The sequence below is a fragment of the Microcebus murinus genome, chromosome 12 (genome assembly GCF_040939455.1).
Source record: "Microcebus murinus isolate Inina chromosome 12, M.murinus_Inina_mat1.0, whole genome shotgun sequence".
Taxonomy (NCBI): Eukaryota; Metazoa; Chordata; class Mammalia; order Primates; family Cheirogaleidae; genus Microcebus; species Microcebus murinus.
Window position 1 is genome coordinate 83,737,486 of NC_134115.1, and position 23,454 is coordinate 83,760,939.

Here is a 23,454-nt window from a genome sequence, read left to right on the forward strand (position 1 = left end):
GGGGAAGTGGCTGCCTGGAATCCCACAACAGACGTGGGAGAAATGGGATTTGAACCCTATGTCTAACTCCAAATCGTGTGCACTGCCCACTGCATTTCTAAGTCTTTGTCCCGGGATCACTTAGCAGTGCTTTAATTAAGCGGGGGCTTATTTTCCCCACATATCAAAAAGACCAGTGGTAGGTGGTCTCCAGGTTGGGGAAGCAGCTCAGTGATGTCACGGGTCCAGAGTCTTTCAATTTTGCTGTTCCACCATTCTTGAAAGGCTGCTTTTTGACATATTTGCTGCCTCAGGATCACAGGAAGGCTGCTGCAGCTCCAGGCATTTTATCAGCATCCGAGGAAGAAGGAAGGTAGGGGGAAGGGTGTTGAAAACTATGACAATCCCTATTATCAGGAAAGCAAAATATTAATAGTTCCCCAAGTCCCCCCTGGAGACTTTGGTTTATATCTCAGCGGTAACATGACTACCCACACCTGCAAGGGAAGCTGAAAAGTGAGTATTTCACAGACAAAGGAGAAAGGCAGTGAGAACAGGGGCTGGCTCAGTCACCAACAGTATCTGCCACAGTCCATATAGAGTTGTACTTAGCTGCAGTTATACCCATACATATTAATAATTTATGCTTCCTTCTTTTTTCTTTTACTTATATGCTATTTGTAGTTTCCTTATCACTGCTGTTTTTAAAATATTTGTCTTTAATGGCTTGGTATTTCTTCAAGTGGATGAGTCATAATGTATTTGTTGGACATTTATATAGCTTCCAATTTTTTCAATATTATACATAATATTATGATGAACATCTTCATGAGCAAAGCATTTTCCATAGAGTACAATTACTTGGGTTAAAAATTTTAACATGTTTTGTCGCTCTTAACATATTACTCCATTAATTTCCAAGAAGGTTGTGCTATTTTACACTGTGTGACCATGCCTGAGTGTATTGGTTTTGCTACAACTGCGCCATCACAGAGTTTTATGATTTTAAAAAGGTTTTTTGCCAAATTAGTATCATAAAATGATACCTTCAAATTGCTGTTGTTTTTATTCTTTTGGTTAAAACTGAGGAAGAACATTTTTCCTCATGTATTTTTCACTTTATATTTTTTTACTTTGTATTTGTATGAGTGAAGCATTTGTTCACTTCTTTATTTGGTGAAGTTATTTGTCTTCCGGAGGAAGAGACTCATTTTTGTAGACATGGCCACGCTGACACTGGTATCAGCTCTAGGCATATTACAACTCCACTCTCTTGTTTGACCCTACAAGCTCTTAGAAAGAAGGCAGGGTGGGGGGTTGGACCCCGGGTCACAGATCAGGGAACTCGACAAGTTCATGGAGCTATGAAGGGGCAGGGCCTCTGACTCCCAGCTCAGTGCTGTTTCTTCCACAGTATTGCTCTTTCTTTGAATAGCAGCTTTACTGAGGTATAAGTCATGAACTAAACAATTCACCCGTTGAGAGTATACAACTCAATGGTTTTTAGTGCACTTGCAGAGTCGTGTAGCCATCACCACAATCAATTTTAGACCATTTTCATCACCCCAAAAAGAAATCCTGTACCCACTAGCAGTCACATCAGGCAGAGGTGGAAATAATTTTTAAGCTTTGAGAAGAGATGGGTTGGACAGGCTGAGGAAGGCCGGGGAGGCTCAGGCTGTGCCACAGACTGGCCATGTGGCCACGGGTCCTTTCCCTTCCCTTCTCTGGTTCTTGGCTTCCTCCAAATACATATAGGTATTTATTGAGCACCTGCTGTGTGCCAGGCTCTAGGCTGGGCATGTCACAGAGAAGTTGAAACCAAGAGCAGACACATGAGTGATTCAGGCCCGTGTGCTGGCTGGTGGCAGAGAGGGGCCTGGAATGGGGGATGGCGGGGAGGGGTCTGACTCCCAGCTCAAGGCCACTGTACCAGCTGCTCCCAGCTTTCAGCTTCTGGAGCTGCTCCAGGGACACGTGAGGACAGGTGGGGACAGGTGGGGTGGGTGGGAGAGCCTTCCCTTTTCTCACTGGCTGAGGAGGGTCTGGCCACAGGTTGGCACTAAACAGGCGATTCACGTCTAGGGGCCACAGCAGCGGTGCGGGTGTCAGGCCTTGGGGCCCATCAAGGGGAGTCCTCCGCCCACTGCCCGCTCCCCGAAGCACCCACTCACACGCAAACCTTAGAGTCGCAGGCGTCTGTCTGGGCGTGACTAGTCTGCTGGGTGGTTCCTTCAGTCCTGCAGCAAATGCAAAGCGCTCGCCGTCAGGCTCGGCCTGGGAGCCGGGGGCTGGGGAACAGGCAGGCCATTTGCAGCAATCAGGGGGTTTCTGAGCCACTTTAAGGTGGGGGACAAGGAAGGCATCCCAGAGACCTGAAGGATACATAGAAACGAAGCAGAAAAGACTGGGAGGTGGGGTGCCCGCCATTCCTAAGCAGAGGGACGAGCACGTGCAAAGGGCTGGGGGCGGGGACAGAAGGATGCCCGCTCGGGCTGGAGGGAGAGGGGAGGCGTGGTGAAGGGGAACAGAGGGCAGGGTAGACTGTGTCAGCCACGACAAGGGTGGACTTTTTTTGTTGGAGGCACTCGGGAGCCACAGAAGGATTTTGAGCAAAGGAGGGACAGGATTGGATGGAAATCTTAGAGCGATCATTCTTGGAGCAGGCAAGAGGGGAGGCGGTGCTGGTTCTGGGCCACCCTGGATACGCGGCCTGGGCTATGTAGGGGGGTGGGGGGGAGGGGCGCCACTTTTTCTACAGAGCAGGAGCCAGTCCCCTCAGAGAAAAACAACACCAACCCCAATACAGATCTCTTCTCATGGGCCACCTGAGAGGAAGTGGTGATTTTCCACATTCTGTGGAAGAAAATATGGAGTAAAGTGACTTCCCCAAGTCACATAAAAGTTGGTTGATGGCTCAGCCTCAATTCTGTGGGGACTGTGGAGAGCCCAGAGTGAAAACCGCCCGGCTGCCGGCTCTTCCTTCCAAAATGCCTGTACCTGGGTGAGGGAGGTTTGGCTGAGGGGCTAAGGCAGGGCCAGAGCTCAGGGGTAAGGGACAAAATGTCCTCAGGTGCCCCCTCAAGGGCTCCCTGGGCCCGGCTGCCCTGCCAGCTCCCCACCCCAGCTCCCCAGACAGCGTCCCCACAGGCTATCAGTCACTGCAGCCACCAGGCCCTGCCCGCAGAGACACGGGCTGTCAGAGCTGCTCCTGTAAAGCGGACGGATGGCCCTCGGCTGCCAGCTGGATGCCGCCCAGGCTCTGGGGACGAGAGATTAGGCCAAGCCAAGGCCCAAACACATCCCGACTGCTCGGGGCCGCAAATCAGGGTCCACAGACTCCCCCGCCTCTCCGTGGTCCTCGGCCATCTCCAAGAGCGACTCCTGGGAAATGTGGCCCACGGAAGGAGGGTGCCAGCTGGGGCCCCAGGGTAGGGATTTGCCAAAGATGGGAAGGTCATTACCTGGGCTACAGGGAGGGATTTGGGACAGGCCAGGACGGGCAGGGCAGGAGGGCGGGAAGGCGCACCAAGGAGACTGGCAGAACCCTCCCCCCCAACGGAAAGAACAGGCCAGGAGGAGGCCTGGAGCCCGCCCCTGCCCAGCCGCATGACCTTTAGCCAGTCCTGCCTCCACTCCGGCCTCAGTATGCTCATGTGTAAAATGGGTTCCCAAGAACCCAGGCCTTGAAGGATAAGGTGCAAGTGTGGAAAGGCCCAGCCATGCCAGGCATGGCGCTAGCTCCACCCTGGGCTTCTCCTTCCTGCCCTTCTCACTGGCTCTGGGAACCCGGTCTGGGCAGGGGGTGGGTGGGTCACAGGCAAGGGAGAACCAGGTCGTCCTGAATCCATTCTGCTGGCCCGGGAACCTGGGGAATGCCCGGAGCTCTGCCCTAGGCCGTGACCTCTTATGTCCCAACTTTTATTGTGAAAATTCTCAACCCTAGAGAAAAGCTGAAAGAACAGCACGTTGAACACCAACATATCGTCCACTTTGATGCCCCTCCTCCTTTTAAAAATAAACCATCATAAGATGGTAAATGTTATGCTATGCGTATTTTACCATGATAAAAAAAATTGGAAAAAATAAACTACTGTGTTGCCAGCAGGTTATTTGAAAAACTAAGTTTCAACAAGAAAGCTAAATGGATGGTGTGCCAGGCATCATGTACAAGCTATGGCCTTGGCACTTGTTAAGTCAAAGTCATGTAAATTTCACAGCAACCTTATGAGTTCTGCATTATTTATCATCCACATGTTACAGGTGGGGAAACTGAGGCTTAGAGAAATTCAGTAATGCGCCTCAGGTCAGAGTCAACATGAACTTGGATAGATCTATCTGACCCCAAAGCCTTGGCCCTGGGGTCACTCGGTCTAACCTCCCTCTCACCAGGAACCCCTGTTATTGAGGCCAGGAAGGTGTACCCCCAGTCCCGGCTGCATGCTTCCACGGGAGACCTTCGCCTCTGCATCCCCCAACCCTCAGCTCCCCTCTGCACCCCTGCCCCCAGCTCTGCCCTCTCTCCCCTCCCTACGTTACCTTTGGAATGGCCAGAGACGACCCAGAGATCAGGTTCAAGGCCAGGCTCTGCCACAGGCCAAGTGCCTAACTTGGGGCGAGAGGCCTCAGTCGCCCTCTGGAAAATGGGTATGACAGCCCTTCCCCGCAGCAGGTTGACTGTGAAGGAGAGGAGGTGGGCGGCCAGTTCAGTGGTAGGCCAGGTACTGAGAGCCTCTCCCCCACCATCCTGGCCTCTGAGGGGACGAGGAGGCCCTGGGACCCTTCAGCCTCCACCAGTTGACTTTGGATCAAAGTCTCACAACGTAGCCCCTTCTAACGGGGTGACTCTCCCCTTGCGTTGGGGGGAGGTGGTGATAACAGGCAGGCTCAGGGACTGAAGGTCCCCTGCCACCCACCGGGAGGCGGGTCTCAGGCTGGAAGGGCGGGGCTGAGGGGCGGGGCCTGCCAGCTCCATCCCGCACCGACTGGTCCCGCTGCGAGGCCAAGCCGGGAGCCAGCGGCTGCCTCCCTGTCCCCACAGACACCTCGCAGACGGCGAACCAGCCGCAGGCGCCAGGCCAGGCAAAGCGGGTGAGGACCTGGGGCTGGAACGGGGGAGGGACCAGCAGAGAGGTGAGACCCCTGTCCCAGGCCCATCCGCCCCTCTGGAGGAGGGATGCACAGTGGCGGCTGGCCACTTCCCATCTCTCTCCGGTGTCAACGTGTTTGGTGAACAAGAAAGGTGGACTCCAGGGGGTGAGGGAGCAAATTCAGGGAAAAGTGTACCAGGGAGGGAGCGAGCCAGCATTTACCGAGCCCAAGCTATGCGCCAGCACATGCCACACTCCTCAGCCCTGCACCAGCCTCCTACAATTCCCCACCCTCCTGGGCTGGGGGCAGGGGGAGTGGATGCAGGTGCTGTTTAAAAGAGGGGAAAAGTGACCATAAATTGGTGCTTTTCGGAGTGCAAAAAGTGTGAACCTCCAAGTCCTCCCGTTTTGGGGCGTGTTTGACTTTCATGCTGTGTCTACAAGAGGAGAAAGTGAATTATCACTGGTGATGGCTCCAGACTCCCAGGTGGCAGGTGGCCAGCTGGGGGGATACGGCGTTTTCCCAACACATTTGTGCATGGCCAGAGCTGGAGCGGAGCCCCCTAGGTTGTCAGGAGTGACCCCCAGATCACCCAGGAGGAGGGTATCCCCAGCTTAGTGCAGCGCCTGGCTGTGGCAGACTCGCCATCCGTGTTGGGTGGATGGAGCGACCTCAAGCTAATCTTGAAGGAGGTGCCACTGGAGACTGTGAGGCCAGTCCAGCCAGGAGGGACAGCACGGCCAAAGGTCTGGAGAAGGGACACAGCCTGGGGAGTAGGGGAAAAGGTGGCTGCATGGAGGATCGGGGAACAGGTGAGGCCCCGGGGCTCAGCAGAAGATTGACGAAGCTGAGCCTTGAATGGCGAGTGGCGAACCCAAAGAGCAGAGGCAGCCATGTGGCCCTGAGCCCCACTTCCCCCCGCAGGGACCCCGAGCTCTGTCTTCCCTGTTCTCCCCAGCTCACCAGGGCTACAGCGTTTCCCAGCTTCAGTCCAGCAGGGGCTCCTGGAGACCGTCCCTTTGTGCAAGTAAATGTCATCCCTCATGGTGGGCCACCCCATCCTGGGCTCCTTGCCCACTGGTTGGCTCCCAGCCCAGTGGGGTATGGGAACCAAACAAAGGGTCAGATGACCCTGCAGGAGTCCGAGGGCCACAGCAGCACGCTGAGCTGCTTTCTCTTTCTTCCTCAGTCCACACTGGCTTGCGGTCCCTCACCTGCCCAGGCTGGATCCAGATGGCCCCCTGCTGCTACTGCGTCCTCTACCTCCTGGTACCTTCGCTCTGGGAGGGCAGCGCAGGGGACAGGGCCACAGGGGCTCAAAGCTTTGAAGGTTCCAAGTGGCCACCCCACATCATGAGGTCACTGCCAGGGTTACACGAGACAACCCCTGGCACAGACATGAGTGAAAGCGCCCGTCAGGCGCTACACCTCTTACGTTCATGCACCAGCGTGTTTATTCCTCACAAGAGGAAACGGGCTCCGGGCAGTGAAGTGACTTCAACAAAATCACACTCTGGGGGGACGAATGTGACTCCAGGTCTGACTACACAGCCTGCTGCTTCCCCTGCGCCCCCGTGGGGCACACAGTAGGCATTCAATAACTGCACATGTTGGGGGAGAGCTGTTCCAGCCCCCACTTGCCTTCTCTTTCAGATCAGGAGTGTTTCCGGAACCCCCTCCAACTCGCCAGGTGAACCAAGGAACCCTTGGGCCACAGGTGGGTGTGAGAGGTCCCCTGCAGAGAGACTCCGCCTCGCCCAGCTCAGCCCACCTGTGGTCCAAGGGGTGCCCTGACCTGGAGTGCAAAGGGAGGGAAGAATGACATTGACTTCAGCCCCCACCATACAAGGCCAGGAGCTGAAAGCTTCCCTGGTGTCCATCTCATTCCTGGCGCCCCATAGATGAGGAAACGGGCTCTGCAAGGGGACAGGACTCCCCAGGCCATCAGAGTCAGGATTCAGCTGACTAGTGACTCCAAGCCCAGTGTCCCTGGCTCTGTCCACCCCAGGAAGGGTCGGATGCCCACAAAATCCCTCCCACGCCATCTCTCCTTTCGCCCTCCAGCACCAGTGGCCCCTGGCGCGGTGGTGGAGGCTGCAGGCGGGGTGTGCAAGTTCTCCGGACAGCGGCTGAGCTGGTGGCAGGCCCGAGAGTCCTGTGAGCAGCGGTTTGGCCACCTAGCACGGCAGCCTCCCAATGGCGCTCTTGCTCCACGGCTACGCGACCCGGTCTGGGTGGGCCCAAGAGAGGCTCCTTTGCGGAGACCCCCGCAGAGGCGTGAGTGTGGGCCCCGAGGGGACGGCCTGGGGGGATGGGTGGGGGCAGAGGCTCTGGTGATCTTCAGAGATGGGAACCCACCGTGACAATACTTGCGGAATGAGCTTGGAATAACACCCCATTGGATCTCCAGGGTCCCTTGTCGTGAACTAGAAGTAGGGGGTTGACTCCCGGGAGAACTTCAGTCCACACTTATTCTTTCCCGAGGTGGGGACGCTCCCCAAAGCCCGGGAGGGGCCCCGCAGCCGCGCCAAAGGGCAGTCAGAGGCAGGACCGCGTGCGCGGCTGGGGAAACTGAGGACCTGGCCCGCGTGTCCCCGCAGGCGCGCACACCACAGCCGCGCTGGTGTTCGGCGAGAGGACGGCGGACAAGGCGGCGCGGCTGCGGACACCCCTGCCCGCGCTGGGGGCGCTGACGGCCTGCGCGCACGTGCAGTGGGACGCCGCCTCTCCGGACGCGGCCGCGCTCTTCTCCCTCGCGGTGCCGGCGCAAGCCAACGCGCTGCAGCTGCGCGCCTTCGCCGAGCCGGGCGGCGCCGTGCGCGCTGCGCTCGTGGTGCGCGGGCACCACGCGCCCTTCCTCGCCGCCTTCCGCGCCGACGGCCGCTGGCACCACGTGTGCGCCACGTGGGAGCAGCGCGGCGGGCGCTGGGCCCTGTTCGCCGACGGGCGGCGGCGCGCCGGGGCGCGAGGGCTGGGCGCGGGCCACTCGGTGCCGCCCGGCGGCATCCTGGTGCTGGGCCAGGATCAGGACTCTCTGGGCGGCGGCTTCTCGGCGCGTGACGCCTTCAGCGGCAACCTCACCGACTTCCACCTGTGGGCCCGGGCGCTGAGCTCCGCGCAGCTGCTCCGGGCACGAGCCTGCGCGCCTCCCCCCGACGGCCTCCTCTTCCGCTGGGACCCGGGCGCTCTGGACGTCACGCCCTCGCTGCTGCCCGCCGTGCGGGTGCGCCTGCTCTGTCCGGGTACTGCCCGCCCGACCCTGGGTTTCCCTTTCACCTAGGGCCCCGCCCACCAGTTGCCAACCTGGCCCCGCCCAACCATGGCCCCGCCCGACCATGGCCACGCCCTCCCCAGACTGCGGCGCCTGTGCGCAAGCGCGTCCGCCCAGTGTATCCTGAGCGGGTCCGCTCCCAGGCCGCCTGCAACATCCATCTTTCTGTCGCCCCCTAACCCCGGGGCGATGCTTTCTGGTTCCCCGTCCTGGGTGCAGGGTGTGTCACAGGACCGCTGCGGTCCAGGAGACAGCCCTGACACCTCTCCCACCCTGGCCAGTGCCCTCGGAGGAATGCCCCACATGGAACCCAGGACCTCGCACCGAGGGCTCCGAGCTCTGCCTGCAGTCGCGGCCCTTCCTCTGCTGCTACCGGCCAGGTGTGCGCTGCTGTGCTCCTGCGCTGCGCTGGACCGGTTTCGAATTTGGGGAGCGGGGGACGTGAGCAGTTGGCAAAGTCTGGGAATTCAGAATCTTCTTGGAGCTTCAGGCCCTCCACGGAGTCTAAACTATAAACCACAGGGCAGTGGGTGGAGACAGACCTGGAATGAATCCCAACTTGTGACCTTGGGCAAGCGATTTTGCCATTCTGTGCCTAGTTTTCCCATCTAGAGCACCGTGTGTAAGGCCTCAGACGCACAGCCGTCAAGTGCTCTCCCCACCCCCCAGCACATGGTGGTGGGGGGCGCTGAGCAGGCTGGCACCTCTGGGCAGGGGTGTTGCCCAGGGCCCAGCCTGGCATCCACTCCTCTGCAGAGACCTACCGGCGGCTGCAGGATGCCCGGTCATGGCCCGGCCAGGATGTTATCAGCCGAGTCAATGCCTTGGCCAACGCTATTGTGGTGAGCCCCTCCCAGGGGGCTGGAGAATCTGGGGGCACTGTGGGTCACCTCGCTGTACCTCTGTTTCCTCACCTGTAAAGGGACACCCATCTGATGTGTCTGCAGGAATTAAGTTTGCTCATGCTCCCTATCTTGGAGCCTGTGAGAGCTGGGGGCTTGTGACAAGTTTGACCTGTGCCTACCAAGCAGACCCCAGCAGAGCCCTAGTGTGGCCCCTGGGGAGTCCCCTCCTTACAGCCAGACCAGCAGTCAGCAGCTCCTCTGTCCACAGCTCCTCTCAGATCCCCTCTCCGAAGCCCACGGGGTCCTGTCCCTGGCCAAGGCCTCCAGCTTCCTGGACATCCTGGAGAGAGTCCTGGCTGAGGAGGCGGCTCCGCTGGGGCCGGCCGCGCTGCTGGCTGTTGTGCGCTTCCTGAAGAGGGTGACGGCCCTCGGGGCTGGAGAGCCAGAGCCCTTGACAGGGCCCTGGGAGCAGCTGGGCCAGAGTGTCATGTCTGTGGCCAGCCTGGTCCTGGAGGAGCAGGTGGCTGACGCGTGGCTGTCCATCAGGGAGGTAAGGCCGGCAGGGCTGGGTGGGGCAGGGGCCTGGGGTTCTGGTTCCAACCTTGCCACCAGCACGTTGTGTAGCTGTTGAGTCAGCACCCAGCTCTGGGCTCCATCTCACCATCCATTGGGAGAAGCTCCTCTTTTGTCTATTTTATAAGTTAAATTTGCACATGCAATTGCACTTGGACACTAGTTTCTGCAGTTAAAAATGATATAAGAACCACCAATCAGTAAGGGCCTCCCACCTTAAGCCTTAGCCCACCATGTCTGCCTGAACAGCCCAGATACTCTGGAGAGCATGGGAGGTGCTATCCAGATGGAGCAGCTGTTGGAAACCTCATCCTGGCAGAATCAGCTGTAGGTCTGGGAGTGATCAGCCCAGAGATGGGAGGGAACAAGAGGTCATGGGCCTTGCCTGCAAATCTGTGGGGTTGAAGGAGCAGGAATGGTCTCCCTGTGGCCCCAGAGGACAGAATTGGGACCAGGGCATGGGGGTAGGGTGGAGATGGCACAACACAGGAGGCTGGTTCTATAGGATGTTTCACCTGGACAGGTAGTGAGCTCCCCATCCTGGGAAGTGTGCAAACCCACAACTGATTAGGGAAGTGAGGCACTGTGGCAGACTGGGAAAAACTTGAGTCTGAACTTCAGTTTTCCACCCTGGAGACTGGATTATCACAGCTGCCTTGCTACGGGAATGGAGAGGAGGTAATGGATGAATTGGGTGATTTGCCCGGCAGAGTAGGTGTCCTGTGAATGCGTGTTCTGCCCTCCTTCCCCTGCTCTCACTGCCCTGTGGCTTTCCTTTTGGCATCTCAACGCTGAGCACCTGTTGGAGGTGTGGCACCGAGTCACGGTGAAGGAGAGCGAGGCATGGGTCAGCCTGCAGAGCGTGCCCTGGTTGGCAGAGAGGCCAGCAGGCACAGAGCGCTGGAGGCCTTTGGTTTGGCTGGAAGACGGGGTGGCTTGGGCCACAGGGCTGGAGAGGTCAGAGGAGGCTGGGGCAGGCAGGGACACCTGACAGATCCTTGAGAGTGCGCACCCCGTGGTCAGGGCAGGCAGAGGCCTGGGGCACTCGGTATGTGGGAGGAGCTGACCTGCAGCTTCCTCCCAGGTGGCTGGGGGACCTATGGCCCTGGTGGGCATCGTGCAGCGCCTGGCACCCCTGCTGAGCACCATGCTGACCTCAGAGCGGCCCCAAATACACATCCAGCGCAGCCATGCCGGTGAGCCTGCCACCCCTGCCCCCGCCCTCACATCTGGGCTCAGACGCCTCTCCCGAGCCCTGGCCACTGGGAGCACTGGCCCAGACACTTCATCCTGTGTCCTGCCTTTGCCGATGCTGTGCCCCCCATCCAGAATGCCCTCTTTCAATCTCCTAACAAACTCCTATACACCCTTCAGAACCCTGCTGGAGCATCACCCCCTCTGAGCTAAATCCCCACATTTAGCTCTCTCCTGACAGTTTCTGCCACCTAGGTTACCCCAACATCTTGAACATACCTGTTAATGCATTTGTGCTAATTACATAACGGGACTGTCTCCCTCCACCTGCCACCCCCTGACCACCAGGGCTGTTTCTGGGAGGTCTCTGCGTCCCAGGGCAGGCCCGAGTCCATGCTCAGTGAGTGTTTGTAGATTGGCTGGGGCTGCACCTGTGGTGGAACTTCTGGCACAAACCTGCAGGTGCTCACTGGTGTCCGGTGGCTCCTCGATACTCAGGCCCTGCCTCCCAGGGCCCCTCCTTCTCAGGGACCCGCTCCCCCTGGACTCGGAGCAGCCAGATTTGGCCTGGGCAAGCTGCCGAACCTCTCCGAGCAGGAAGGGGGGCCTCCCTGCGGCAGGGAGAGGGGAGTGGGCCCTGCCGCGGCTGAGGCCGGCCGCCCGCGCCTGCTCGCCCCCAGGCCTGGAGGTACGGAGCCTGCGCTTGCGGGAGGCCGGCACGGGGGACTACGTTTTCACGATGCCCGGAGGGCGTCCGGAGGGACCCGGCCACATCCGCATCCCTGCTAGCGAAGTGACGCGGCTGCTCGGGAAAGGTGGGTGAGGGTGGCGGGGTGGCCGGAGCCCTTTGAGTCTGGCCCAGACCTCAGCTCTGACCGTCGCTAGCTGGGCTACTTTGAGCCACCTCAACTTTCGGTGCCTCAGTTTCCTCATCTGTAAGATGGACATATTACTACTCGCCTCATGCGTTATTAGGTTAAAAGCAGCCACCACACAGTGGTGTTCACTTAGTCTCCCCTGCTGCACTGCACACATTTCCCTCAGAAGTGGCTGGTGGAGGGCAAACCTCACCCTTGGTGCCCTGCAGGGGCGCAGGATCGGGGCCAGGGGCAGGGGGATCTGGAGCCGTGAGGTTAAGCGCGTGGACTATGGCTGGTTGGAGTTCTGACTCTGACACTTACTGGCCGTGTGAAGTTTGGGAAGTCATTTAACCTCTCTGAGCCTCAGTTTCCCTGTCTGTAGAGTGGGGAGAACATTACTCTTTGGGCCCACTGGTGCTGCCTGCTCAGTCACCGGGTAACATCTTGGGCCCCCTCCCCTCCCACTCAGCTAGGTCTCTCTGGAGTCTTCCTGGTCCACAGCTGGTTCACCTCCAGAACCTTCCAGCACACCCTGGCGGGGCCTGGCCTAGAGCCCCAGGCCTCTGACAGCATGGAGGAGGCGAGCAGGGTGCAGAGGTGAGTGGGCCCCACCCAGTGGGCTGCTGGGGGCCTGTGTCCCCTCCCCAGGGAAGGCCAGAGCCCCCACTGTGGTGGGCCCCTCTGTCCTCAGTAGTCCAGGATCTGCCCGCTCCCCCTCCCTCGACTGACACGCTCCCGCGCCTGCCCAAGGTGTGGCTGGTGGGACGTGCTCAGCTCCTGTCGGGGGTCCTGGTTTCAGTGGTGGGGCTCGGGGGCACAGGGCTTACCCAAGTCACCAGCAGGCCCCTGAGGCCAGGCTGGAACCAGGTGTCCCAGTTCCCAGCGTAGGACTTCCCCTGATACTACTTGGACACAGGGGCCTGGAAGAGATGCCCCAGCCATGCACGACTCTCTCTCCCCACAGGTTCCTGCGCACCCAGGTGGGGTCAGCCATCATCTCCTCTGAGGTGTGGGATGTCACTGGGGAGGTCAACACGGCTGTGACCTTCCACCTGCAGCACCAGGCCCAGGTAATGGGTGGCACTTTGGGGAGACAGCCACCCCCGGTACACTGATCCTGGTTCCTTCTGCCCCGGTATGTGTTCACTGGACAACCCAAGTCTAATAACGTACAAGACGAAATTCACCCACAAGCTACCCCTGTTGTCCTCAAGGCACTGGGACAGGAAGCGATTTATTGTACGCTTACCTTATGCCAGGTGCCTCAGAAAAGCGGCATCCATTTCAGCTCCAACTACTCGCTCTGTACGGAGCTTGGCAGGGGACGTGACTGGCCCTGGCTTGTAAGTGGCTGGGCTGGGATTTCATTCTAGGTCCGTGTAACTCCGAAAACTGGTGTTCTCACTGAGTCAGTGGCTGCAGCGTGTGCACAGAGACATTCAGGCCTTCACGGCCATGTGCTTCCTGAGAATAAAAATAAAATAAATGTCCATCAGTAGGGGACTAATTTAAAAGCCTTGTCGCCTGGTGCAGTGGCTCAGGCCTGTAATCCCAGCACTTAGAGAGGCTGAGGCAGGAGGATCACTTGAGGCCAGGAGTTTGAGACCAGCCTGAGCAACATAGTAAGACCCTTGTCTCTATAAAAATAAAAAATTAGCCAGCTGTGGTGGCACACTCCTGCAGTCCTAGTTACTCTCGAGGCTGAGGCAGGTGGATCACTAGAGTCCAGGAGTTTGAAGCTGCAGTGAGCTTTGATGACACCACTGCACTCCAGTCTGGACATAAGAGCAAGATCCTGTCTCAAAAAAAAGGGCTTGGCAAACACAAAGTGAGGGGCCACTGCCATTGCCTACAGGCCCCTGTCCCAAGCTCAGGCTGCCTTCCCTGCCTGCATAGGGATTGGTGCCATTGGCCACCTGATGTCTCCTCACTGCTTAATGACATCTTATACAATCTGTATTGTTTAATTACAAAAGAGCCAGCATGTTCATCGTAACACACTCAAACCCAGACCTAGCCGTTGCTAAGGTAGCCGTGTGTTTTCACAAGGTCACGGGCCTTAACGTGTTCACATAATGGGCTTACATCGTGCATAACGGTGTGAATTTGCTCATTACTGAGCAGCGTCACGGAGCTCTCCCCACGTCAGTAGGGAGAGGCCAGCTTGTCCCTCTCACCAGAGGCAGGGCACCCCACGGAGGGAGGAGCACCCCTGTCACCCATTCCCCGATGGATGGCACCTTAGCTTGTTCCCAGTCTTTCAACCTTACCCGTCATGAGAGACTGGACGTCTGCTCACCTCGCTCCCCTTGTCACTCCTGAGGCACGGTGGCCAGCCCCCGTCCCTCAAACACAGAGCGTCCTCAGCGTCGCCTCCACCCTCCTGCCCGTGCACGCTCACACCTGCCCCGCCCCTGCACACGCGAGCACACGCCTGTCCGTTTCCTGCCCAGGCTTTCCCGCAGAAGCTGGTGGAGCCTGTCTGTGCTTTCTGGAACTTCAGTATCAGGTAAGTTTCCCTTTCCAGGTTTTTTAAATAAGGAGATCTTTTGAGACATCCACTCTGCTTGGGGATGAGGCAGGACTCAGGCGTGGTTTTGACCTCCAGTCACCATCTGCCTTGCAGGGGTGAGTCCAGGACAAGCTGGGACAGGGGACGGTGTTCCCCAGGGTAGTGAGCTCCCTGTCATAGGGGGTATGCAGAGGAGGAGGCGCCTAGCAGGAGGCTCATCTGGCAAATGGGTGTTAGACTTGATTGCATCCAGGGCATGGCCCGGGGGCGTCTGAAGGGGCAGAGGAGGTCCAGGAACAGCCCCGGCTCCCTCCCCGGATCTTTAGCTGAGGGTGCGGACACAGCCACAGTTGCTTAGTAATTAACGACAGGGATAAATGGCCATCACCGGTGTCAGCCCTGCCCTGCCGTCCTGAGCATGTCACACACATTTTACAGGTGGGAAACTGAGGCCCAGGAAGGGGCAGTGACTTGCCAAGGTCACGCTGCTGGTTAGAGACAGGGCAGCGATGGGCCAGGCTTTGGGGGGGGGGCTTTTCCCTGCTTGCTGCTGGCCGCCACCCCCGTATCCACCGCGTCTCAGAGCCCTCTGTTCCCTCCCCACGCCCAAGCCCGGACACAGGGGGGGCCTGGGCCACCACTGGCTGCTCCGTGGCCGCCCTGTACCAGGACTCAGCTGCCTGCTTCTGCAACCACAGCACCAACTTCGCCGTCCTGTTGCAGGTGTACGACGTGCAGGTGAGGTCGGGGTCGGGAGGCCTGGTGTTCGGGGTTGGGGGGGCCGGGGAGGTTCTCAGCTGGAGAGGAAGGGAAGAGCCAATAGCTAAAGCCACAGGTGGCCAAGAGAGGCCCCTGAGGAACACCAGCATTGACAGATTGGGGGACAGACTCTAGGAGGAGACCAGGAGAGGGGGGTTCACTGGAGCTGACCACACTCTGAGTGGTCACTTGCCGAGAGGTGAAGTTGGACGGGGCCTGAGCCTCAGGACTGCTGGGGTCACTTGGTGCTGTGAGCACGCTAGAAAAACGTGACCCAATGCATGTTTCCTATAAAATCAGGGCACAGATATTTTTCCATGTCATAAACAATCCATCCACATCTAAGGACACATCTGTGGCTCCCCCATGGGTGGCTAGTGTCACATGGGACGCATCCACAGGGGCATGCAGGTCACTTCCAGCTGATGGCCTTCGTAGCAGTTGGGTGGTTGGAAGCTGGGCGGAGTGGGGCCAGTTCAGGGAGATCCGGCAGGAGAGAAAGACATGCAAGTGCCCGCTTATCAAGTGCGTGCTGTGTGCAGGCCTGGGGCTGTCACCGTCTCCGCTTTACTACAGAGGCCGGGGAGGCTCATGGGACCTCCTAGCGGCGAGGTCTGGCGCGGGCCAGGTGCGGGTGGAGTGGGTTACTCTCTGTCCTTCCCCGCAGAGGAGCCCTGAGGAGGAGTCGCTGCTGAGGACTGTCTCGTTCGTGGGCTGTGGCGTGTCCTTCTGTGCCCTGGCCACCACCTTCTTGCTGTTCCTGGCGGCGGGGTGAGGAGCGCTGGGCCCCACCCACCCCTTGCTGGACTGCGGGTCAGGCGTCCGTCCTCCATCCCCGCAGCCTCTGGCCCCGCGGAGCCGCATCCCTGCCTCTGTCCACAGAGGCCCCGGGCGGGGCAGGGCCTGGTGGGCTGTGGGGGCTGGCGGTGGTGTCCTGGTTAACCGAGTCCTCTGCCTGTGCAGGGTCCCCAAGTCGGAGCGAACCACAGTCCACAAGAACCTCACCTTCTCCCTGGCCTCTGCCGAGGGCTTCCTCATGGCCAGCGAGTGGGCAAAGGCCAACAAGGTGGGCAGCTGGGGTGGGCTTGTGAGCTCAGGGAGCCCAGGCCATCAATGCCTGTGGACTTTTCTGGATGCCCCACCCCCCGCCGCATCTTCATCTGGCTCCATTTCCCTGGGAAGGAGCAAGGCCCAGAGAAGAGAGGCCCCAATGGTAGATCTGGGCCCAGGGCTCCACCCAGAGATCCCCCCTGCTGACAGATGCTTCTTTGCACTGGCAACGCCAGGCATGGGCATGGGGCCCACGGCTGACCTCAGTGGGGGTCCCTCCCTACAGGTGGCATGTGTGGCTGTCACAGCTGCAATGCACCTCCTCTTTTTGGTCGCGTTCTCCTGGATGCTGGTGGAGGGACTACTGCTGTGGAGCAAGGTGGTGGCCGTGAGCATGCGCCCTGGTCCAAGGATGAGGCTCTACTACGCCATAGGCTGGGGTGAGGCCCCTGCTCCCCACCTGTGCTCTGCACAGGCCCCTGCTGCCATCTCACACTGCCCCATGCCCAACACTACCCAGTGCTCATCTCCCCTCTCCATGCACGCCAGCACCCAGCAGCACCTAGCACCAGCACCCAGCACCACCCAGTCCCCATCCCTAACACGAGCTCAATCTCCCCGGTTCTGTCGACCTCTAACTTTACCCACCCCCAGCTCCTCGTAACCCTGCTCCACTCCAGCAACCTCACCCACTTCCAGTGCTGTCCCCCCAGTCCGTGACCAGCTACCCCCAGCAGTCGCCACCCTCCCCCTCCATAGATGCCCAGCCCTGGCCTTCAGTCTAGCCTCAGCTCTCCCCACCCCACACTACTCATGGCTCCGATGCCACCCCCACAGTGACAGGCCCACCGAACCCTGCTCCGCTAAGGGGCAGCTGTGGCTGCAGCTCGGGGGGCGGGGCCTGGAGAGGAGAGGGTGGGCTGCACGGCCGAGGCCCCGTCTCCCTTCCCCAGGCGTGCCTGTGAGCATTGTGGCCATCACCCTGGCCGCGTTCCCCGGTGACTATGTGGCCCCTGGACACTGCTGGCTCAACGTGCACACAGACGCCATCTGGGCCTTTGTGGGGCCCGTGCTCTTCGTGCTGACTGTGAGCTGGGGGTCCTGGAGGGTGGCGCCGTGTGGGGAGGGGGAATGCCTCTCGCCCGCTGACACCAGGTCTCCAGGCCAACACCTGCATCCTGGCCCGCGTGGTGATGGTCACTGTGTCCAGCGCCCGCCGCCGTGCCCGCATGCTGAGCCCGCGGCCCCGCCTGCAGCAGCAGGTCAGGATGCAGCTCTGGTGAGGCCCGCGGGAGCCCGGCCCTCGCCGGCGAGGCTGTGTCGAGGCATGTGGCTGTGTGGCTGTGCTTGAGGCTGTAGTGAGCACTTGTGTGCCCGTGTGTCCCTGCTCATGTGTTACACATGCTCGTGCATGTCTGTGTGTGTAAGCATGTGGCCGTGTGTGTCGTGCATGGGATGGTCACTGAGCCTGTGTGAGGCGGTGTGGCCGCCAGCCACAGTGCTGGGGCATACTGTCCACAGAAGGCACTGACAGTCTGGTAGGGACAAGGCCACCATCCTCAGAAGCTCAGGTTCAGGCTGAAGACCCAGAGCCTTCTAGGGACCCCTATCGCTCTCCAGGGCCACGCCCTGCTAGAGAGGGGGCCTATGCTGGCCTTCCTCCCCCAGCCCTGCCTCCTCTCGGGCCCTCCTCTTCCCCACCTGCCCTCCGCCCAGGGCAGGGCAGCCCAAGCCAGAGGGTCCCTGAAAAGCCAGGGAACCCCAGCGATCCTTGGGGAAGGGGGAGGAGGAGCCCTTCTGACCCCAGGCCCCCTGGCCCCACTGCCCAGGCCTCAAGCCTCCCTCTGGGCAGCTGCCATCCCATTCCTTCCAGCCAGGTTTGGGACTGGGACCCCCTCTCCCCAGTGCCACCACCCCTACTTCATGAAAACTCTGGGTCTTTGAGAAGAGCACAAAAAGTCCAGTAGAAGGTTCTGGGTACACCTAAGTCCTGCCTGGCCGTGGTCCCTGGTCTGCAGCTCCAGCCCCTCTCGGGGTGCTTCCCAGGCCTGCTCCCTGGAGCCCCATGGGGAGCTCCCTAGGCCGCCCGGCCCCTGAGCCCCGCCGCCCTCCCACAGGGCCACGGTGAAGCCCGTGCTCGTTCTGCTGCCTGTCCTGGGCCTCAGCTGGCTGGTCGGCCTCCTGGTGCACCACGGCCCAGCCTGGGCCTATGCCGCCGTGGGCCTCAACGCCTGCCAGGTACCCGCACGCCCTGGGCTGGCTGGGCTGGCTGGGCCGTCCTCGAACACGCACTGCAGCTCAGAGGGTGGCTGCTTTGTCGGGGACTGAGCAGGGGTGAGCTCTCCGTCATGAGGGACGTTCAGCAGGAGCGGGGACAGACGTTCTCCCAAGAGGAGGGGCTCTGAGTGTGAGGGTGGAAGACGGCGTGGCCGCTGCGCAGTTCAGGAAGCCGAGGCCCCGAAAAGGGACCGTTGGGTTCCCTGGGCCCTGACATTCAGGGAGCAGCTACAACTCCAGCCCCCAGGCTGTGCCAGAGCCACTTCAGTCCCCCGCAAGAGGCGGGTGCAGGGGACCAGCCCTCTTCTCGCCGGGTGTGTGGCCGGCCGTGGGGTCAGCGTGAGCTGCTTGTCAGTGAGGACAGCAGTCTGGCGAGGAGCCGGGGCCGAGCCCGCTGGAGCAGTGACGGGGGACTGCGGAGACCCCTCGGCACCGCGCGTCCGGGAACCACAGAGACGAGGTCGGCTGGGCCTCTGTCCTCAAGGGATTCACAGACCTGTGGGGAGGCCAGACCTGGATGGACGGTGGCAGCCAAGGGGCCGAGTGCTGAAAGAGGGGGAGGCCGGGGTGGGGGACCCGGCCTGGGCCCCTCAGGGCTGGGAGAGTGGGCAGGCCAGGCCCCGCTGGACAAAGCCCAGCCGCCAGGTGCACACCCCTCTAGCGTCCCTCCACGGGACCCTCCATCTTTCCTCAGAGAAGGAGCTGAGGCACCGGGAGACAGCAGCAAACCAGGGAGCAAAAAAGCCCTGTTCCCATGGAGCCACCCTTGGAAAGGGGAGGCAGCCATGGCCAAGATGAAGAAATGAAGTGATTAAGTGAGGGGACAGGCAGGCAGGGGGAGGGGTGTTGGCTGCGGGGTCCTGGGGTGCCCTGGCCTGTGTGCTCGTCTCCCCCAGCCCTGGGGACTCAGCCACCTTCGCCAGGTCGGTGTGGAGACAGAGAGGAAAAGCAAGGGGGCCTGCCAGGAAGGGTGACAGTCCTGCCCACAGAGGGGCCCTGGGGCGCAATGCCATTCCCAGGGAAGCACGACTCCTCCGGAGACCTGCTGGGCCTGCGCGGTGGGGGCTGGGGCGCTGCACGCCCTCCCCTGACACAGGCTCAGCCTCAGCTGTGACCTAGTGAGGCTGTCCCCTCCCCGCAGCCCAGACAGGGCCAGGCATTCGTCACCACAGCGACCCCTCCGGCCCCCTGCCAGGCGCCCCTCCACATTGCAGGGTAGGTCCCTGCTGCGCCCCGCCCTGCTTGTGTCCCTCAGGCAGGCAGAGGCACTGCCATGGGGACATGGGGACAGTGCCACCGTCACCACCGGCTGTGCCTCCCGCCCTTCCCCTCTCATTCTTTCCTCTCAGTGGCTCGCCCTTTGTCTCTTCCTCTTTATTTTATCTGGGAGATTCTTTCTGTCTCTTGGGCTGTCTCTCCATCACTGTCCCCTCTCCCCTTACAGCCATGGTGCTATTCCTGGCACGGATCCACCTGGCTCTTCCTGGCCCCTCCGTCTGCCCCACCCCGTCTCCCCAACACCCCATCTTTCCATTTCTGCCTCTCCGTCTCGGCAGTGGGGCCCCTCTCGCTCCCTCCCGTCACCCTCCCCGCAGGCCCACCTGGGGAGGCCTCCCAGTGACAGCAGGGCGAGGCGGCCTCAGGGTGGGCGGCTTGACGGTGGGGGACCTGGGCCCGCCTCTGTTGGTCCTGTGACCCTCTCGGGATCAGGGCCCTGTTATCTGCGTCGCTCTCCCCAGGCCTGGCCTTTCCCTTCTCCTCTTGTTTCTGCCATACCTGCTGTCTCTGTGTCACCTCCCAGCTCGGCCCGGTCCCTCTCTGGCCCTCTGCCTACCTCGGTGCACAGGAGCCCAGAGTCCCCCTGTGGCACTGTCAGCCTGAGGGACACGCAGACATCAGAACCACACGAGCACAGTGTGGTACAACCGAGGCTGAGAGGCCAAAGGACCATCAAGGCAGTGTGGGGACAGAGGAGCCACTCATGGGCGGACAGGGTGGGCACTTCCGGAGGGGGGATTCTCACTAACACCTGATGGCTGCAGGGCAGAGGGCAAGGATGTGTCCAGCCAGGGCAGCTGGTGGGATCAGAGCGGGAGACACGTGGGAAGGCCGGTGAGAAGTGGGGCAGGAGCGGGTGTGTGGCCAGATTGTGCAGGGCCCCAGAGCTGCTGTGCAGTCACACTTTGTCCCAGGGGTGCTTAGGAGCCATGGAGTGTGCTGGGCAGGTGCTGGTGCAGCTGGTTGGAGTTTGGCAAGATGCCATTGTGATGAGGAGTGGGTAAAAGGCGACGGGCTGGGGAGGCTGCAGGAAGAGGACAGTTTGAGTATCAGGCGCTGGGAGGCTTCTGAGTCTGTCTCAGGCTGATGGTGGCGTCATCTCAGTTGGTGCCTGGGCACCGGGGGACAAGGAGGGGTACGATCAGGCTCTGAGGCTCCAGCCTCAGGCCTGGGAGTCTGGAAGGCCTCAGGGTCTCCCACGACCCCAGCCTGTGTCGTCCAGTCCAAGCCTCAGGGCAGGAGCTGCTGCCTTTTGCGCTGCCCAGGAGGACTCTGAGGAAGTCCTGGGCCACTGGACCTCCCGCTGGGTCACAGTGGAGCGTGGGACTCATTGCCCTGTCCCCACCCTGGGCTGCAGGGTCCCTGTCCATCAAATGGGGAGGACAAAGCCCCCACCAGGGAGCTGCTGTGAGGGGCCAGCGAGACCCCAAATGTGAGGTGCTTTGTGAGTGGCAAGGCCTTCTTGTCCCCACACCTTGGGGAGCGAAGCCACCTCTGCCCCAGCCACTGTGCTACTGTGTCCACTGTGCTGGACCTGGAGGGAAGGACCTGGTGGGAAGGACCTGGCCCCTCCAGGTCCAGCACAGTGGACACAGTAGCACAGTGGCTGGGGCAGAGGTGGCTTCACTCCCCAAGGTGTGGTCCTTCCCACCTGGCCCCTCCCACCCCCTCAGAAGGCAAGTCCTGGCCTCATCCCCACTTTCCAGATGACGAGACAGAGGTTCAGGGAGGAGAAGGCCACTCAGCTAGAGGCACAGTGAAAATGCACTCACGGGTCTGCTGTCCCAGGACCTGACCTGGCCTTGGAGCTTTAGGGAGGTGTCCCCCCTCCCATCCCCAAGCCCCCAGGCCCGTGAGGCTGTACGGGTGGGGCAGGCCTGGGGAGCTGCAGGAGGAGCAGACTTGAGGTCTGAGCAGCTGCAGGGATGGGGCTGGGTGGGGCAAGGCCCCTCCTAGTCCCCTCTCCTGGAGATGCCCCAGCGGCCCCTCCCAGGCGGGCAGGAGGGCAGCTTTGTGTTCCTCAGCACTCACCTAGGCTGTGGCATGGCGACCACTGGGGCGGCGCCATGACCCCAAGCAGGGCAGGAGGCCAAGCCGTGGGGGGGGGGGCATCCCAGGCTGTGGCACCTGCCCACCCACGCGGTCTGTCTCCAGGGGCCGTACATCTTCCTGGTCTACGCAGCCTACAATGGGGAGGTGAGTCTGGGCATGCTGGCTGCCGGAGGGGGTGCCCTGGGCTGGAGTGGGGTCATCAGCCCCCCAGGCCTGACCCCCGTCGTTCCCCAGGTGCGGAGCGCCCTGCAGAGGATGACTGAGAAGAAGGCGGCTGAGATGCTCGCGGGGCGGTGGGGCGGGAGGCCCAGGCACCGTGGATGCGTGTGCGAGCACCAGTGCCCTGTCCTTTCAGACCCACTGCAGCCCCACCTGCCGGGCGGCCAGCCTTTGGCCCCCAGGTCCCTGGGAGGTGGCGCAGGGCAGCCCTGTGGCCTCGCCTGCCGCTGGAAGACACATGGCTCTCAGAGGTATGGCCTCATCACCCTCTAGTCCGAGCCCTGTCCAGTGCCTCAGTTTCCCCAGGTCTCAGGCAAAACTAGGAGGACAAGGGCAGGTCCTATTAGCCCATCTGAAAGATAAGGAAACTGAGGCTCAGGAAACTGCAACCTTGGGTCTTGGGGAGTGGCTTAGAAATGGCTTGTTACCTCCCACTGCCAAGAAACAGGGTCCCTGGTGCCCAGGCCATACGGGGGTCTCCCAGAGACAGGCAAGTCGATGGGGTTTGGGGCCCTGAGGCAGGACATGGGTTGAATGGCTTCAAGGCCAGGCCAGGGGTTCCAACCGTAGCTCCAGCTCACCTCCCTCGTGCCTTGGGCAAGTCACCTTCCCTCTCTAGGCCTCAGTTTCCTCATCTCCCATCTGCGGGGTAAACCTGTGAGCCGATTTTCAGGACATTTGATCATGAGGGCCCGCTCCCAGGATGGAGAGGCAGAGAGAGGGCTTCCTGCCTCAGTCTCCCAGAAGTTCACCAACTGCAGTGTTTTGCCCCCGCCAGGGACCCGTGGCCCCAGAATCCCCACGGCCTTCTCCCCCATCGCAGAACCCGAGAGACCGGTGAGGCTGGCCAGAGTGGGCCAGAGTGGCCCCCAGGGTTGGGGAAGCCGCAGGGACTTGGGGAGGGCTGGAGTGGGGCTTCCCTGGGATCCGGTCCTTAGTTCCGGGGCTGCAGGGCCCTGCACGCTGGCAGAACCTGAATGCCAAGGCCATCGTGGAGGGAGGGAGAGAGGGAGGGAGGGAGGGAGTCATCGCCTGGTAGCCAAGGGCCCCCAGGGCAAGGGGGAGCAGCAGGAGTGGCGCCCAGCCCCCTGACGGCCCCTCTGTCCTCAGGCTGTGGAGCTGACTGCGTTCAAAGCTTCAGGTATAGCTCCCAACTCCGGGGGCTCCCCTCTCCCCTTTGGGCCTGGACAGCCCCTCAGCCCCGCTGCACCAGCATGGAAGTGATTTGCAAAGTGCCCACACCCAGCCTCCCTCCCCCAACTCTACCCCTCGCTGGTGCCCGAAACCCTCCATTAACACACGGGGGGCCTTGGAAGGGGGCTAGATAGGGAATAGTGAGGGGGCTTGTTGGCGGAACCCCTTTCTGAGCTGGTGCTGCCCGGGGTAAGGAGCAGTGAACGAGGAGCCTGCCTTTCTCTGTCCACCACTCTGCCCCCAAGCCCAGCCTCCCTCTCAGGCCCTCTGTCCTGATGCCCTGTGATCCAAAAGACCTTC

At 60.8% G+C, this 23,454-nt stretch overlaps 1 protein-coding gene across 1 annotated transcript; it reads left to right on the plus strand.

The window, feature by feature from the left end:
• The first annotated feature begins 6,269 nt into the window (after positions 1–6,269).
• ADGRD2 (adhesion G protein-coupled receptor D2) lies at positions 6,270–22,233 on the plus strand. The gene is given in 21 exon segments (XM_076008436.1): positions 6,270–6,339; positions 6,724–6,787; positions 7,135–7,347; positions 7,671–8,312; positions 8,623–8,721; positions 9,098–9,183; positions 9,455–9,736; positions 10,844–10,955; positions 11,634–11,768; positions 12,287–12,410; positions 12,778–12,883; positions 14,909–14,927; positions 14,930–15,063; positions 15,752–15,855; positions 16,048–16,150; positions 16,421–16,574; positions 17,088–17,221; positions 17,298–17,413; positions 18,252–18,372; positions 21,844–21,885; positions 21,976–22,233. Coding segments are annotated over 21 exon segments (3,084 nt in total). The 5' UTR covers positions 6,270–6,303.
• Positions 22,234–23,454: the final 1,221 nt, after the last annotated feature.